This window comes from Acipenser ruthenus, chromosome 15 (assembly GCF_902713425.1).
Source record: "Acipenser ruthenus chromosome 15, fAciRut3.2 maternal haplotype, whole genome shotgun sequence".
NCBI lineage: Eukaryota > Metazoa > Chordata > Actinopteri > Acipenseriformes > Acipenseridae > Acipenser > Acipenser ruthenus.
The window spans coordinates 1,374,542-1,392,408 of record NC_081203.1 but is presented as its reverse complement, the minus strand read 5'-3'; the positions used below and the strand labels follow the sequence as shown (position 1 = coordinate 1,392,408).

Below are 17,867 nucleotides of genomic sequence, written 5' to 3'. Positions count from 1 at the left end.
TCATATATATATTTATCTATTTTTATTTTTTTTACTTGGGGTAATATGTATGCATAAGTAAATACATACTGAAACATCATTTTGAAAATAGCAAAAGCCAATTAATTAATGTAGAGTGAATTTTTGCATGACAGAGAGAGGAAGAAAATGACTAATGGTACCATCACTTAAGAAGTGAATGAATTGGAAGGCAGTTATTAACATATAAATATAATTAAAAAGGAGACGACTGTCCTTGTCCACATAATCTAATACATGGGGGCCTGTCAACTGATATCAAAACGCTGAGACGAATGGATAGAATTGTGGAATAAGATACAGAAACAGATTCACTTTGTTTTGTTTTTTTTAATTGCTCTATAAAAACGCTGCTGCGACTCTAAAGGTTTTGCGTCTGCAGTACGAACACGCCTTGCTGGACCAGCCAAAGAGAAGCTGTCCTTAATGAAGCTTGATTTCATTCCCATTCTCTCGCTTACATTTTAATATCTGGGTCTGTCTAGCCCAGCTGCAGAGAGTGGATTTGCATGACATCAGATCGTTTCTACCCTGCTTGTCTCTGTGCTTCTAAATCTTTTAATATCTCGGCAATTAAAATTAATGACCATCCATGCGAAGAAAGCCACTGTTGGCTGTGTTTCCTTGCCGTCGTTTGTTTGATAGGTTTACCTAGAGGTTAAACTAACAAGCAGGGTTTAATTGGAAGCAATGAAAGGACGAGTCATCATCCTTTATACTTAACTTGGTTCTAACACCCCAGAAGCGCTACTGCAAATAAAGAGGCACTTTCTCTCGTCCAACAAAGAAACACAGCATTGTGCCGTGTCTTAAAAAAAAATAAAGAAGTATTTAAACGATGGATCTGCATTGCATCACTGGCAATTAAAGTAGCAAACCCACAACTAGATTAACCCAGTATGATGACTGTGCCACCCCCACTTTATCTGTCGATGTTTTTAAATATTGGACGTAAACATATCTGTGCTCCTGGAACAGGTTGGGCATTTTAACATTTTAAATGCAACTCAACAGTTTGGTCAGATCAGGGTTCATCTAATGGTTGGACCAATTATTGAAAAATAAAAGTCACATTTGTTTCAGGGCTCTAGATATGAAAGCTTTCCTGGTGAAGTGATATCGTAATTATATATGTAAATTAGGTTATTCTGCATATAACTATGTAAACAGAACCATATGTACCGTATAGGACATATACACCTAAATACCCCCCCCCACCCCCCCTGTAAAATGAACTGCCATTATATTTTTTAGCACACATTATTTAAAAAATCAATTAAAAAAGCAGTGTGCTATTTGCGTAAAATTACGGTAAGACGTATAATCCAAAACGTATTTAAAGAAAAAAAAAAAAAAAAAAAATTCAATTAGCAAATAAAATGAGTTGAATCTAGTTATACAAAACATTCTAGTGTGTTAAGTTTACAATGCATGCCTTATTTGAACTGTTCATTTGTGTTTTCAGATATAATAAGGGCAGCAGTGTGGAGTAATGGTTAGGGCTCTGGACTCATGACCGGAAGGTCATGGGTTCAATCCCCGATGGGGACACTGCTGCTGTACCCTTGAGCAAGGTACTTTACCTAGAGTGCTCCAGTAAAAACCCAACTGTATAAATGGGTAATTGTATGTAAAAATAATATGATATCTTGTAACAATTGTAAGTCGCCCTGGATAAGGGCGTCAGCTAAGAAATAAATAATAATAATAATAATAATAATAATAATAATAATAATAAAAGATAGCACCACTCTTTATTTATAATGCGTTTGGTGTCAATACGACTGTAACAGAATATATCGTTTTTAACAGATGAGAGTAGATGAATGACATGTAATAATAAAAGCTGTATCTCTTGTATCCTCCCCATTTAATAATAAAAAGAGCCTCCGCTGTGATTTGTGTTTGTTGTAAAAGATGCTAATCTTTTTGTCGAGTTTAATCCGCTCTTTATTAAAGCCGATGTGGGGATGGTGCCACTGAAATGTCGGCTCTCATGACAACAACAGGCCTCACAGCGGCTCATGATGCAGTCACTTACTGTCAGCACAGAGTTAATACAATGAATGTAATGAATTCTACTCCACTTCAACACGGCAACACATCTGTATGCATTGCACTTACAACATTACTATGCAGAATTATCATGCGGATTACACTGAACAAAATTATGAATACATTAGCAATTATTTACTGGATTGGATATGTACATGATAGATAGATAGATAGATAAATGATTACAAAATCTATTACATGTGAAAAAAAAAAACACAGGCGTGTGTTAAAAAAGACAAAAGGTACCCCAGACAACCGACTCTAGAATCTTCAACTGCAGTCATCGTAAGATATCATAAGAGTAACAGTGAAATGTCTGCACTGATGAAATGTCATATTTGCTATCTATACGAGCTAGTCTTGTAAGGACAGCATACTGCACATTGTGCAACCCTGGACGCTTACAACAGAGCACCCACATTCAGCATGCAGAATGTATATAACCTTGTACAAGCTGGATAGAACAGAATTTGCAAGCAGGGTGCTACATGTAGTCTGGAGTATAATTGGCTCTAGTTTGGGGTATAATTAGTATATGGTCAATTTACCTTTAAAAACACATACAATATATAGCAGTAGTAAAAAATAAAAAAATAAAAAAACAGCGTTTGCAGTGTCCCTATGGGTGCCTATTTTTAGAGGACGGTTGTTTTGTGGGGGTGCATGTTGGCTCAGCAGGATAAATACGGTCTCCCACTGTTTTATATACATTGAAACTTAAAATCCCTTTCTGTCACTGCTTGTATAATTGTACCATGTTACATTTCCCATCTATCCAATATTTATAATGCTATTCAGCTTTTTGGCAGGGCTTTTTTCATACCCCACAGCGTTCACATAAACACATTTCTAAAAATGAAACTAAAGAAAAACTGTGACCAAAGGGGATATGAAGATGAGAAACCCAGATAAACAGGTATGTTCTTTAATAAGTTCCTCGTGCCTTGCTTGTCTGCTTCAGCTCTGTCTCCCCACCCCACTCAACTCCACTCCCCTCCCCTCCCCTCCCCTCCACACTCGCCAGCTATTTCTGACACTCGACAGGAGGCTCCTCTCAGCAAGCAGAAACCTCCTAACCTTTAAAGCAGTGCGAGGACTGAACAGATGATGCATTTCATCTTCAGCCAAAACATTTATCCTAAAAATCTGTCTCCTTCTCCCCAGCTGACTGTGAACCAAACTGGCTGCGTTGGGGCTCTGAGACATGCTGAAAGGGATGGGGGGGAGAGAGGGGTGTGGCGGAAAGACCCTAGGTCCTATTTTAATGATCCAGACAGCGGCACATTCCAGATACTGACACCACGCGTACATACATTTACAGAAATACACATGCATTGTCAGACATGTTGTTTTTGAATACTCTTTATCACAGCACCGGGCCATATTTCAATGATATACTGTAAAGTCATTGGTCTTGCCTTTTCAGTCTGTATTGCAAAAAGAAAAAAAAAGAAAAAATAGGAAGAAATGGATGGCAGAAGCCAGCAACCTCGTACATCCCTCCCAGTCCTTATCTAGACACTGCTATTTCACACAATTAAACACACGCCTCAGTCAGAAGGGTTTTCTGGAATTCAAAGACATTACACAGGGATTTCTGAAAGGAAACCTAATGGACAAATCAATGCAACAGACTCTGAAGATAAAAAACATAATGCAATCCCTACAACGCCTTTCATGCCACGGTAGAAACACACGCACACAAGGGTAAACCTTGCTAGTTAAACCCCAAGACTGACCTTTAACATATCCTGAATGACAATACATGCACACCGCACTCTCCATTAAAAACCACTGGCACTCAGTGCGTGAAATAATATGCTGGCTTGTCTGCGCCAGGCTGCCCAGTCACTAAGCCGGGGAGAGAAGCACAGCTTGTTTAAAAGCACACTCTGGTCAATAGCCTTCATTACTGTATGTGAGCCGTGCAATCCACTGGGGATAGCGGGGGATCAGGTGGGTAATAAGCTGTGCAGACACGCTTCAGAGCGGCTGGCGCGAACACTAACAGGTGTGTGAGGAGGGACGCTGGTGTTTCTAATAACACAAATAAATGAATCTTTGTATGGCAGTGCTATTGCACATGTTGGTTGAATCACGCTGTTATGACTCTTTATAGACGCTACCACTAACAAAGTGAAGAAGACAAACGTTTAGGGTTAGGGTTAGGGTTATTCTTCTGTGTTTCTTACAGCGTTTTGAAGTTATGGGTGATGCGAGCTAGTCTGTACGTAGTTATGGCTTGAGATTGTATGCACAGCAATGTTCCGTGCATGACCAGCCACGTTTAGTAACGAAACTGCGCTACTAGATTCTCAGGTCTGTTAACATTGTAGGCAGCGGTTAGGTATAATCACAGTGCAAGCTTTCACACAGGCATGGGCTTTAAATGGGAACGAGAAAATAATATTGAAAAAACTTCAAGTCATACAGTGCAGGTATGTACACCTCCATGATTGCTGTTTTCCGCCAGTATCCTGAATTTCGTTAAGACTGCCGTATTCCTGAGTAGTTTGATTGCTAAAGTAAGGATGTTATTACCTTACCTGAAAAAAACAATCACATTTATTATTCCGCCTAAAGATTTCGACACTGCGTTTCGTGCTCCCCGTCGATGGAAATCGTCAGGCACTGTAGTTAATTATTGACCAGTTTTCCCTCTTCATCTCCAGTCAATAGCCCTGCGTTGTCACTTGAGGTGAATGGATGTTCTTTCCAATGTCTCAATACGCCTGGATTAATAACGTCTTCTTCTTCTCAGACCCTGTAATGAATCCTCAGACCAGGTCTTAATTATGCTGCCAAGGGTTGATTCAGAGGTCTCGGCTGCTAATAATTTCAATAATTGAGTAGAATTCATTAATACTTAACGAATATACCTCGGCATTGTTCCTTTAAATATATAACGACCTAAAATATTGATAAGCATGGCTCATTTGATCAGTAAGCAATCAGCGCAAAGCCAATCACTGGATATCTGAAGGATTTTTTTTTTTCTCTTTATAAGCAGACTTGCAAAACTAAGCTGTCGGGTATTCGTACTGATTGGAAGAGGGAAGCACACAATAAAGCTGCAAGAATCGCGTTCGTCTGGCAAGAAACGCCGTCTTTGCCGTTCGTTGGAGTTGATGGAAATAAAAGTGTAGGCTGCACTTGACGCGCAATTGTCTGATCAAGCGCGGTAATTTGCGCGAAAGCCACCATTAGATTCTTTCTGCTTGACGGTGGTGGAAAATATGTTCACTGCGTAGCTGCTTCTTCCTGGTACACTGTTCAGCAGGCTCGTTTCGATACAGATATCTGCTGCTAGTCCTGATTCCTCCCATTTCCATCACCCACTGAGTGAGCAGGGGGTTATTGCTGGCTCCAGCAGGTCTCTTTCTGCATTCATAAGCATAACCCCAATCACCAGAATGGCTTCCAGATTAATGCCAGTGTCCCGAGCCCTGGCTGTTGACCCAATAAGTTCCTTCTCATTGTTTTTTCCGTTGTTTTTTCCAAGCTGAGCCCAGCGAGGCATTGTCAGTTGGGTTGCGTCGAGTCAATGTGGTTTGCTATAGCGTCTCTGGATTGGTTGGCCCATCTCTACCCCTCGCTCCCTGAAAGTTCTACGCAAACAGTAACCTTTTTTTTTTTTTTTTTTTAATTTATATTTTTTACATGTTGGATCTTACAACAACACAACTCAAGTTTGATTAAAAAAAAAAAAAAAAAAAAAAAAAAAAGATTGCCGGTAGAACTACAAAAAAAAAACATTTATATTGAGGAGTGTTTTTTTTTTTTTTTTTTTTTTTTTTTTTAATAAGCAATTGCAAACTGCAAAAAAAAAAAAGACGACCTTACATCAAACTCGTCCAAAAGTTTTGTAATTTGGGCGTGTTTTCCGGCTCTGAGGCTAGTCTGCAGTGTGTGTTTGTGTGAGTAATGCATATATATATATATATATATTTTCACATACATACAGTGGCTAATCAGTAGAAATGTAACATACCTGCGACACTGTGATCCTGTTTCCCATACCCTGAAGGCAAAAGAGAATGTCTTTTACAGAAACCGCCTTTTTACTTTTTAATACACCACCTCCCACAAACAGTAACAAAACAACAACCAACTAAAAAAAAAAAAAAAAGATGTCATGTTGCATTTTCTTTTTAATCTTAAAAAGGAGATCATGTACGGGGCATAACTTTTCAACAAACTAGAGGTTTATTTAAAAAAAAAAAAACGGTAAGCGGGTTGCCAAAGACCCCTGGGTGTATGTGAATACTGCATATAGGTACCCAAGAACCACAGTGATCCAAGTGCTTTTACACCATGGCAGCCAAGCAGTCTTACTCAAGTACTAGAAAAGATGGATAGCCGCAGAGAAGGAATGAATCCGTACATTCGTACACTTTTGTCCCGTACGCTGGCATTTTGGAGCAAGGATGATTTAATGGCTCTTGAGCATCCACATGCTGTTTCTAGTCTGCGGCAGCACTGCGTGCTGGAGCTCACCTGGGATACTGTGATACTGCACTTCTTGGCCAGCTCCTCTTTGGCTTCCTCGCTGGGGTAGGGGTTGCTGAGGTGCGAGTAGAAATACTCGTTCAGGATCTCCGTCGCCTGTTTACTGAAGTTACGCCTTTTTCGCCTGAAACGACACAAAAGAAATAAAGTAACGCACTCACTTGACTTTGAGTCTCGTTATTTCCGTGCTCCGATGTTAATTAAAGACAGGAGCAAACATTCTGAAAATACTGCCCCTGAATTCACGTGGAATGTTAGCAGCGGTATCGAGACAGAGGCCGTGGTGCAGTTCAGTGCAGTCATGAAACGCACAGCTGAGCATCACTCCCTGAGAGGGCCGCGTCCCTTTAGCTGTACATTGTTACTAACTACACTAACGAGACGCCTGGTCGAGTCCCTCCCCTGAGTTCTGTGTACCTTGTTATTGAGCATCCAGTTATTTTGCCTTGTTTACTTTCCCTTCACGCGGATAATGTGCAGTGAATGTGCATCTGCCCAATTTACCTTGCAAAAAGTTACTAGTGTTCTCCAAAGACCAGCACCAACTGTCTGTAATTATTGCAAACACCTGCTGAAGACCTTCTTGTTAGCAAAATTACTTCATTCTTAGTTGATTTTATTTTTTCGTGGGGGGGCGGGGTGTTTGAACTGCTTTCAGGTGCGCTGTTTGATTGACTAAACAAACGTGGAAAGGATACCCTTAATAAGTACTTTCCCCAGCCATATAAGTCTGCAGATTAATAACAAAGGATTATTTCACTAATCATGGCCTCAGTGATAATTTGCACCTATACAGCCCTGCTAATCACATTTCCACCTGCTGTTTCATTCTACCTCATGCTTTTCAAAAGGCTTTCTGCCACGGAGCCCACTCACATTACACAGATCTACACATGGAGGAGGTAATTGCTGTTAATCATCAAACTGTAGTGGATAGTTAATACTTAGGATTTCCCTGAAAGCAGCACAGGATTGTTCAGGACACTCAATCGTAAGATATTCAGAAGTATTAAAAAGAATCATACAGGAGTTCAGGCAAGCATTTCAAGGAGGGATACTGTGTGTTTGATTAAATCTGCTCAAACATGCAATACAAGACAAGTTCATGTTAAAAGACAGGGATCATCATGGTATGTGGATGGGGTGCATCTGCACACCTCTTTTTGGTATAAAGGCAGGATATTACATGTATAGCTTAGGTTAAGGAGAGAATGAACCACTTTGTCTTTAAATCAGTGGTTTGCAGTGTTTGTTTTTTGAAAAGGGTAAAGGCCATTGCACACAGATCTGTTTCTTCACCCAGAGAATACTAACCCCCATTAATGCACATTTCTTATTGTACCTGGGCTTGCACACCTAGTCCCGTAATTTCACTGTCTTTGATCCTGGCGTGAGGCAACTGACTTACAGACTGCAGCTCTCTGGGGGTCGCTGCACAGAAGGTGCATTCAAAGCGAAGGGCTTGTATTATCGTACCTGGCATCGAGGAACCGGGAGCGCAGGATCATGACGGCCTCGCAGGTGCTCTGCTTCAGCTGCATCTGGATGGAGCTGAACTTGCGGTGGATGATGCCCACCATGCGCTCGATCTCTTTGGGGGAGATGGGGCGCGTCCGGCTCTGCTCACGGAGCAGGTTCATCACGTGGGTCGTGAACTCATTACACGCCTGGGAGGGGAGGGGGGGGGGGAAGACAAAAAGAAAAGAAGCAATCCGTGAGAGTCACAGACTGAACCACGACTTCAGTTCACAGCTTCCACCCTGTCTTTACCATCATTTTAGTGATATAACAGTATGTGCCACCTGTAGATCAACCCGACTTGTGTTACATCCCTTGTATAATGTTTAAACCTCTTATATATTGCCCTAGTGTAACGGAGAGGATGCTGGGTGTGAACCGGCGACCCCGCGCACCGCAAGCGAGCCTCTCAACCAGAATGCAAGACAGTCGGCCTGGTCTGCATTTGTGGTGTTAGAGCTTTTAACCTCATCTCAGCGAAAGAGGACAGCATCCAAAACAAACCCTTCCTTAAGCTTCCAGATTCTATTACAATCTAAGTTAGTGTGATGTTCTTAAAAGCAACACCTTTAAAAATAGACCTCAGTTTTAGCGTGCCAGTTGCTGAACATTTCACAGCTTAATAGGTGAAGTCATCTATGAATGCCATTGCTGATTTACAATGTGGCTTTTGCCCAGCATTCCCAGAGAATTTAAACGGCTTTTCGTTAAACCACTAGTTCATACATGATTAATTAGAACATCTCATTTATGTAGTGTGCACTTTAGCTCATTACTCTAAGTAAAATTCGTTAAGTATTTACATTTAGATAATTAAAATCTGGATACACCCTCAAGAAAGATGCATACACTCCAGGCAAAGTGTTTTTTTTTTTTTCTTTACAGAACACTGGAAGTAAATTAGACTCTAATTTACATCCCTGCCAGCTTTGTGTTGGCTGCTCCACTTGCATCACTTTCCATCTCTTATTATTTCTTTCAGTGTCTTTGGGTTTTCAAATACCCTGCACTGTATTGTGGATTCATGACAAATTACTAAACTGGGTCTCTGGATGCATTTAAAAGCACAACATTTGCCATAACATAACGTGTTTATTTCTCTGGCTGTGTTTTAATGCAACGTACAGCTTCACTGGCAATACGAAATGTTCTCTCTCTCACTGTTAGAATCCCAGCATCTTTATCAAACATCTCATAACCCATCATGGCACTCTAATCGTGCACAGTAGAATAATAAGGAAGGTTCTTTTTTTTTCTTACGCAGCACAAAATCCCAGAGGTTTGCAAGGTCTGAGAAGCACACTTCTGATTCCGCAGTGTATTACCGGTGCACACATTTTGTTTTGCATGCATTAAAACATATATATTTTTTAACTACTCTGTTTCAAGGCTGAGTCTGTAAAGCAGGTGCAACAACCCCCTGGCACAGTTCAGCATTGGATTTTAAGGCGCGGTGCTCCGTACCTGCTCGTATTTCTCCAGCTCTGTGTGGTAGATCTGTCTGATCTGTGTGAGTTTGGCTCTGTAGTCGGAGTGCTCGATGGAGTTGTCCGAGGCTCCTCCGGAAGCAGCGGCAGCGGCGGCAGCAGCCGCAGAGCCGCCCCCCTTCTCCGGCCCCGACACGCCCTCCGCCAGCAGCATGTTGTCCAGCCGCATGAGCTGGGGGTCCGGGGGGTCTTCCTCCTGAGCCCCTCGGATGCTGAGGCCTGGGAAACGAAACAGAGAAAGACCTGGTGAGCTGGGGGTGTTTCACGCAGTCAGACCATCTACTGCAAAACATGACATGTTGGCTAGCAAGAAATATTCACTCATTTGTAGTTACATGCGCAAAACATTTGTTGTTAAATATTTCCATAGTGAGACATCCGCAATACTATTATTACCATGTTATTGAAGTTTTCCTCAGCAAAATAAAAAAATGAAGTGGATTCTACTACCAGCAGTACTTATGTCAAGCACTTCTTTCCTTATTGAACTCATATATTGTAAACGCCGATATGTATGCTGTAGTATATATTTCAGACAGTGTCTGCCTATAAAACCGGTGAGATTCAGCAATTCTGCAAACCCCATTATGAAAATACTTATAATCACATTAGCAGACAATAAAACTGGCTCCCTCCTACACTAACACAACCCTCTCTCTGCAAGACAAAGAAAAAGATTTGCCCTCGAGGGGGAGCTTTCTAATTAGACAAATTCAATTCTCCTAACAGGTATCGTTCTACCTGAGAACAACAGGTCACCAAAGGTTGCCTGCCAAGCAATTACCAACAGCCTACTGCGTACTGTACTTTTTAAAAGCAATTACTGCCGCATCAGAACGTCCCTAAACCATGACATCTCCAATCATTCATTCTCATTAAGGAAGTTACAATACAGAAAAGAAACACACAAAAGCACTGAGCTCAATGAACCTGTTTAATCTGTTCCAGAGCAGGTACTCACCCCCAGTCACACAGAGTTGTGTGTGTGTGCGTGCACGGGCTTCCTGTGCCTGTTTTTATTTACACACTGCAGTGCTCACTGTGTGTTGCAGGACGCGTACATGACAGCAACATCGATAAGCTGCCAAATGCTCTGCTAAGATCTGGCATTTCTATTTTCTGAGAAGATGCTAACCGCCGACAGTACAATCCGGTTTGGTTCTCGTGCATATATACTGCACAGACTAGATCGTTATCATTTGCGCTCGGTTTAGGTTAGGCTGGCCAAAGCTGGCCCTTCCACTCCTGGTCTGTGTTCCAACCCTGTTCTAAATTGTTTAATTGAACCAATTAAACCTCCATGCAGACCCTGAAGTAGTTAATGATTTAATTTTAGTACAGTAAAAGCACTTACGCTCCTAAACACACAGAGAATTAATCTTATTTCACTGGGGTACAGAATGTCTTTCTCCACCTTTCCCTACTGTACGTGTGGCATCCTTACAAACTGTAAGGTCTGGCAGTCTTTGTATACATCACTATAGACGCCAGAATTATCAAACAATCACGATAATATCTTCTATAATTTGGCAGCGTAGCTCAGTGCGTCTGCTGTGCTTAAAAAAAAAAAAGATTTGTGCATAGTGAAATGCAAGCACATTGTAACAGATTTTAATCTACATTTAATCTATTTCATTATGTCGGGGGTTTAAGAGAATCCCTGAAACAGACACTGCAACATTGTTGAACACTGCTCTTGGCTTTGTTGCCAGGCCCAGAGTTTTTGCATATCTCTCAGCACATCCTAATTAGCCATCTTTCAACATGCAGCGCACCTGCCCTTGCAGATAATGCCGGCGAGCATCTGCAGAGAGAACACCGCATTCAGAGGCCAATAAATAAATTGCAGGTCAAAATTATTACAAAGCTTTCTCCAAATAAGCTTGCATGCTTCACAATACAAAGAGGCAGATGTGAAAAGGACCCCAAGCCCACTCAAACGCTATGATTACAGAGCCCGTTTGAGTTTAATAATCGGACTGCGATTCAGGGATTTTCAACAGCTCATTAAGGCTTCATTAATATATGGGCAAGCTTTTGAATTATAAATAAGAAGATTAGGAGCCTGCCTTGGCTCTGTTGTGCTCCGCAGCCCCCGAACAAACACAGAGCTGAACGTTTGACCCGTCTGATTGCACACGCAGGGCAGTGGCAGGGAAGTTGCACAGTACATGGATGCAGAGCCCAGCACTACACTGCACTACAGGGCTGTTCATTTTAAAGCAGAAAACTTTTGACTTATTTGCAATAAAAACAAAATGATTACTCCAGCCTGTAAAAATGTTCTCGGTACAAAGCAATGCATGCACTATTTCCATCAGGCTTGATTTTTATTTATTTATTTATTTATTTTATTTTGCTTTTTTAAAAGCAGATCACAGACATTTGTATAGTACAGATAACTAATAATAATTCTACTGCAGAACAGTTTTTATTTTTTTTAAAAATTATTTTCCGGGCTATTATTATTGGTTACATAATATTAGAATCGGAACTCGGAACTTTAATCCACCAATCAGGAAGCTCCGTTGCAAGGTAGCTGATGATGATGTATACCTTTAAAAAAGTGAAATGCAAGGAAAGCAACACTAAGAAAAGTAATGTAAGAGTAGCGGTGCTGTGTACCAGTGTGTACCTCGTGCATCACTTAGTGGTTGACCTTTTAATAGAGTGAAGATTGTAAAGGAGTACTTGAGCTGAAACCTCCAGACAGAAGGGGTACAAAAAATATAAATGATTGGGCGCAGAGCACGATAGATGTTAACAAACTTTAGTGTATCACTAGCTATCTTTTTACTGGCACATGAAATAATAAACATCCTGCTAGTACTACACACTAGTTGACTTGCAAAAATGTCAACAACAGGAAGATGAGGCTTCTTGTGAATGGAGCACTGCACACTGCCAGGCATGCACATTTAAATGAGGCTGCAAGCTAAGTGCCACTCCCCCCGGAGTACTTAAGGTGGCTGCAGTGTGGCGTGTGCATGCTTTTCATGTCAGGTATATTAAATATAACACGGAGACACAGCGCACATTTCCACGCCAACCCAGTTGTCACTTTTGCTTGACTCCTTCTCTACTGAAGACAAATGCAGTAGAGGGAATTTACAGGGTTTTTCAGTTAAATGGACATAAATCATGGGTTTCATTCAAACCAAATAATCACAGGCCATAAAGAGCTACTTGTCTCTTACTATGTATTACCGCGGAGTTCCTGTGAGCAATAATGCAGCCATTCACGGGTGAGGGAAACCACAGAGCGAGACACTGAGGAGTGACATGTAATCCTGTTACGGGTCCAGGCGTGTGGAGTGGGGCTGACATTTTTATCATACATGTCCGTTTCTATTTAGAAAATCAGCAGAGTGAAAATGATTACCCCAGCAGCCCCAAATTCTGCCTTCCAAAAAGAGCCCGCTGAGGGTTGTGCGTGCCAGAAATGCAGTTAGGAGAGACATCCATAACTCAGGCGTTTGGAAGCAGGCTCCCTGGCCTGCGAGAAACAAACCTGTAGAGAATCTGAGAACAATTGTACCTCTTATTCCCTATACCCCATCTCAACAGACTGGATTTCATTGCCACGGCTTTGAATGTATTTACAAAGACATGCGGACACTGCTGTATGTTTCAGAGCTGCGTACAGGCTATGGAGCAACACCTATGCCAAGTTCTGCCAAAATATTTGTACGTTTGCTTTTTAAAAAAAATCTATTTACGTATTTATTTATTTGTAATCTGTAACCATCTCAGAAAGCATTGCACACATGTGCAAAACTGACCCTTTAGTCAAGCTTTGTCAAATATAGTAAATCCAAAAATGCTAAAAAAAAATAAATACAAAAAAAAAAAGTTTCTGCAGAAAATGCTAGGGAGCTTTCTTAACTCTGCTCCACCTTCTTAGAGCTGCTACGCCACCTTCCCTGAGCAGCTGTAGCCTTGTGCGGTGACACTGTGAAATCATCACCGTCAATATCCCATGGTATACTGTGACCCCCGCCTCTCAGCACCCTCCCCAGCCCTCTCTTCAATGGGATTAGCTGACCTTTAATCCTGGGCTTGTTCACTCTCATCACTGGAGTGTGATGTGGACAGCCGTGAAGTAACAGCGCTGCTGTGCTACCATGAGCTGAGATGCAGAGCTGTACTGTACTGTATGGTAGTATACTGTGATGCATTGTGTGTAGTGTACTGTAGGGTAGTGTACTGTGATGCATTGTGTGTACTGTACTGTAGGGTAGTGTACTGTGATGCATTGTGTGTACTGTACTGTAGGGTAGTGTACTGTAGGGTAGTGTACTGTGATGCATTGTGTGTAGTGTACTGGACTGTACTGCATTGTGTGTAGTGTACTGTAGGGTAGTGTGCTGTACTGCATTGTGTGTAGTGTACTGTAGGGTAGTGTACTGTAGGGTAGTGTACTGTGATGCATTGTGTGTAGTGTACTGTAGGGTAGTGTACTGTACTGCATTGTGTGTAGTGTACTGTAGGGTAGTGTACTGTACTGCATTGTGTGTAGTGTACTGTAGGGTAGTGTACTGTACTGCATTGTGTGTAGTGTACTGTAGGGTAGTGTACTGTGATGCATTGTGTGTAGTGTACTGTAGGGTAGTGTACTGTACTGCATTGTGTGTAGTGTACTGTAGGGTAGTGTACTGTGATGCATTGTGTGTAGTGTACTGTAGGGTAGTGTACTGTGATGCATTGTGTGTAGTGTACTGGACTGTACTGCATTGTGTGGAGGATGTCTCTGTTACTGTGTAAGATAAGTCATCTACTGCAGTTACTGTACAGATTTTGCAGAGTACGGTGAAACCTAACACATGCAGGAGATGAAGGCAGACAGGGTAATATTGGAAACAAAATAAGTAAATTACTTTTTCTACTGTAAAAGGTGTAAATTAAACTATAGTAAAATAATCCGGTGATGCCATTTGATGTTGGTTTTAAAAGTGCTACACAGAAAAAAAAAAAATCAACACACTCCAAGTTAAAATAAAGACTTCAAAGATGTGTTTAGTGTCACATATAAAATAATAATGTATTCATGCACTAATGCAAATCAAACCAGCCGATGCCACGTTCCTATTTACTGGTGAATATTGACATTGTAGGCATCTAATTGCATTGATCCGCAACGTGGGCTAAAGCTACCCAATGGGAATCGAATATATTCACGTCAATACCTACGAAGGTCACCTCACTTAAACTAGGCCACAGTCCCGGCCTAATGATGCCTCGTAAGCCCCAGTAACAGACAGGCAGAGAGAGAGAAGGCGGGACTCGGGGTTTATAAACAGAATCCCGCTGCTGTGATACACAGTGCAATAGAAGAGGTGTTTCTCAAAACCCACTGCACTTGAAAACGGACCCCAAACCCTCCCGTAATAAGCCTGTCCCAGTATACTTCCTCATAGGGAACAGGGTAGAAAGCTTTTGTTCCAAAGCATTCGTCCTACAAGTCTCTTGGCCTACATCCAGGCCAATTGCATCTTAGAAAGTGCCCCAGGGTACTGACTAACATGTACAGTAATTAACACGTAATTAACACGCAATTAACACATTAAAACACATTAGCTATTGCCTGTGTTAACAGCCCTATAATGACCATACCTGACATCGTATACAGAGGGTACCTGTGCTTTTCATACACACGTTGCTTTTCTATTATATTGCATTATAATAATTATAAAGTCACATTTTATATAAAGTCACACATCACGGGCAATTTTGAAAGTGTTACTGATTCATATTTCTTTTATGGGTCCTTGGGTCAAGGAACGTTCATTAAAAATGTTTAAATTAATAATAATAATAATAATAATAATAATAATAATAATAATAATAATAATAATAATCTTTCCGATCAGCAATACAAGAAGTATTATAATATTTCCATCAAAACGGCAATTTTCTACCACATAACAACATTCTTCTTAACAAGTGTGAGTTCCTGTGCTTTTGTTCCCAAGTTCATCAGATCACTCACTGCTTGCATTCACAAAAGGCCCCGGCGCACATGTGGCTATGCAGTGCACTTAACAGAGAAGCCGTTCACCTCCTCTAGTCTAGATAAATAGGGGCTGGAGTTTCCATAACATCCACCCTGACAGCGTTTAAAGAGAGGGAAAGAAGACTCAACAAAAGGCTGCATTGTTTGGACAAGGCCCTGTCAAGTCAGGGAGCCTCTCGTGGTGTTGATTCACTCCGAGCGGCGACACAGAGAGGCTCTGACAGCGGAGCCACACCACAGAGGGATAAGATAACCCAAAACAAACGTCTTGTAGACATTTCAACCAAGCGCACCAAAATTAATCACTGCCCTGTTGAAACACGGATATTTCAGGAAAGTGACAGCCCTGCTGGGAGACTCGGGCAGGCCTGGTAAACACGTCCTGCTGCCTCGGCCCCCAGGACCCCTCGCTCGTGCCTGAGCGGGCAGACGGCCAAGCGAATGGGTGACCACTGACCACGTGACCACGGCCAGGCCTCAGTGAGTCCGTGGGTCAGCTGTAACTAGCAAGGATGACCTCTGCACACATCAACTGGAGTTTATTTGCCTTCTGGAAGCTGGTAACTTTGCAGATGTATTGATAGGAAATTTACAAGAAAAATGTATTGCAATGAATGATACTTGTAATTGAACGAACGAAGAAAGATCAGAAATTACAAAACCAGGTCAGGTAGCAAGCAAGTGTTGGACAGATATGTATGCATTCATACAAACCACAACTGCTTGACTGCAATTAACCTGCTTGATTTAGTCTGCAGTCCATACTGGTCTATATGCATGTTCTACACAGTAGCGAAAAAATATTTGCACTGTTGTAACACATTCATATGCATATCGTATCAATTCAGATTTAAAAGAATGACTGTAATAAACACATATGGCCATGACTCTATAACTGTAATACATACATACACATATATAATAGAAAACACTTATAGACCGGTCTCTCATTTTAGACTGCAGACTCATCAAGCAGGTTTGAAACAGTGCAGGAAAGCTGTGTGTGTGTGTGTGTGTGTGTGTGTGTGCGTGTGCGTGTGCGTGTGTGTGTGCATGTATACTTTATATCAGCGATCAGCTAGGAAAGAAGCATATATTAAAGACAAATAAATAGCAAAACACAATGACCCCGATGCAATGCTTAGCCACAGGAGCAAAGAAAGTCCATTGTCTGGATGTTGTTTGAGCCTATTCGTGGATATGCCTTCACAGCCTGGAGGAAAACAACAAGTCTCCCGCCAGGCTGTTTATTGAATAAGGCAGAATGTGATCCCAGTCCTGTTTGAACAGTAACGATGCCTTGGGTTCTGCAACAGTGCAAAGAAACAGCAACATCGATATGCACTTCATAATCATGCAAGCATTTTATAGCACCCTTCACGTCGGCATCACAGAGCGCTGTACTGTACATAAGATGAAATATGACATACAAGTATATATATATATATATATATATATATATATATATATATATATATATATATATATATATATATATAATGCTATTCAAATCTAAAGCTAACAAATGCTCCAAACTGGATCACTATAAGGAATTCAAAAGCGTTTTGGCTTTTTCAATACAACTTCTTTTCGCTACTAATCCAGACCGTTTGTAATCTGGACATAATAATCAGTCTCAAACCTGTTTTTCCATTAGTTGATATATATATATATATATATATATATATATATATATATATATATATATATATATATATATATATATATATATATATATTGACTATACAATGAAACACTAAGATGAAGTTATTCAATGAGAAAATGAAACTTTAAAGACTCAAAGCATTCAGTCGAGCTGTGTTAAAAACTCACTGGCAGTTTCAGTGAATCTGGTGTCTAAATGCTTTGCGATCCCCTCTCGTGTCATCAGGCCCAGTTAACTCGCTCACCCCGCCATTACTGTAATTAACAGTTGTCGATTTAATTGGAACGAAGCTCATTAACACGAGGAGCATTCGCCGTCGAGCAGGAAAACAAACCTTTATTACAGAGGCCTGGTTCAAAAAGCCCTAATGGAGCCCCCAGTACTTGATTCACTTGTTGGGAGCGGTGACACTGCAGAGCCAGGTTCAGATACACAAACCTGTCAGCAATCAGACAAGAGGAGGCTAACGAGGTAGCAGGTTAATGAGAGCACCGGCTCAGGCACCGGCATTCTGTTACTGTGTTTAAACAATGAACCATTACTTTGAAAAGTTACAGCAGAGAGCTTTGTGTATCCTTTATGGAGAGTGCAGCAGCCATGC

The 17,867-nt window shown here is 41.1% G+C and overlaps 1 protein-coding gene across 4 annotated transcripts in view; it reads right to left on the bottom strand.

Moving 5' to 3' along the window:
- Positions 1-17,867, bottom strand: part of LOC117962282 (pre-B-cell leukemia transcription factor 3) — a 78,826-nt gene that overhangs the window by 9,421 nt on the left and 51,538 nt on the right. For 2 of the 4 annotated variants that reach the window (XM_058986741.1, XM_058986743.1), the window contains exons 3-6: positions 9,565-9,806; positions 8,059-8,249; positions 6,571-6,706; positions 6,065-6,094 (exon numbers count right to left, since the gene is read on the bottom strand). In XM_058986741.1, coding sequence (XP_058842724.1) covers positions 6,065-6,094; positions 6,571-6,706; positions 8,059-8,249; positions 9,565-9,806 — 599 coding nt within the window. The remainder of the gene's footprint in view (positions 1-6,064; positions 6,095-6,570; positions 6,707-8,058; positions 8,250-9,564; positions 9,807-17,867) is intronic. The other 2 variants (XM_058986742.1, XM_058986744.1) reach the window with 1 other exon arrangement.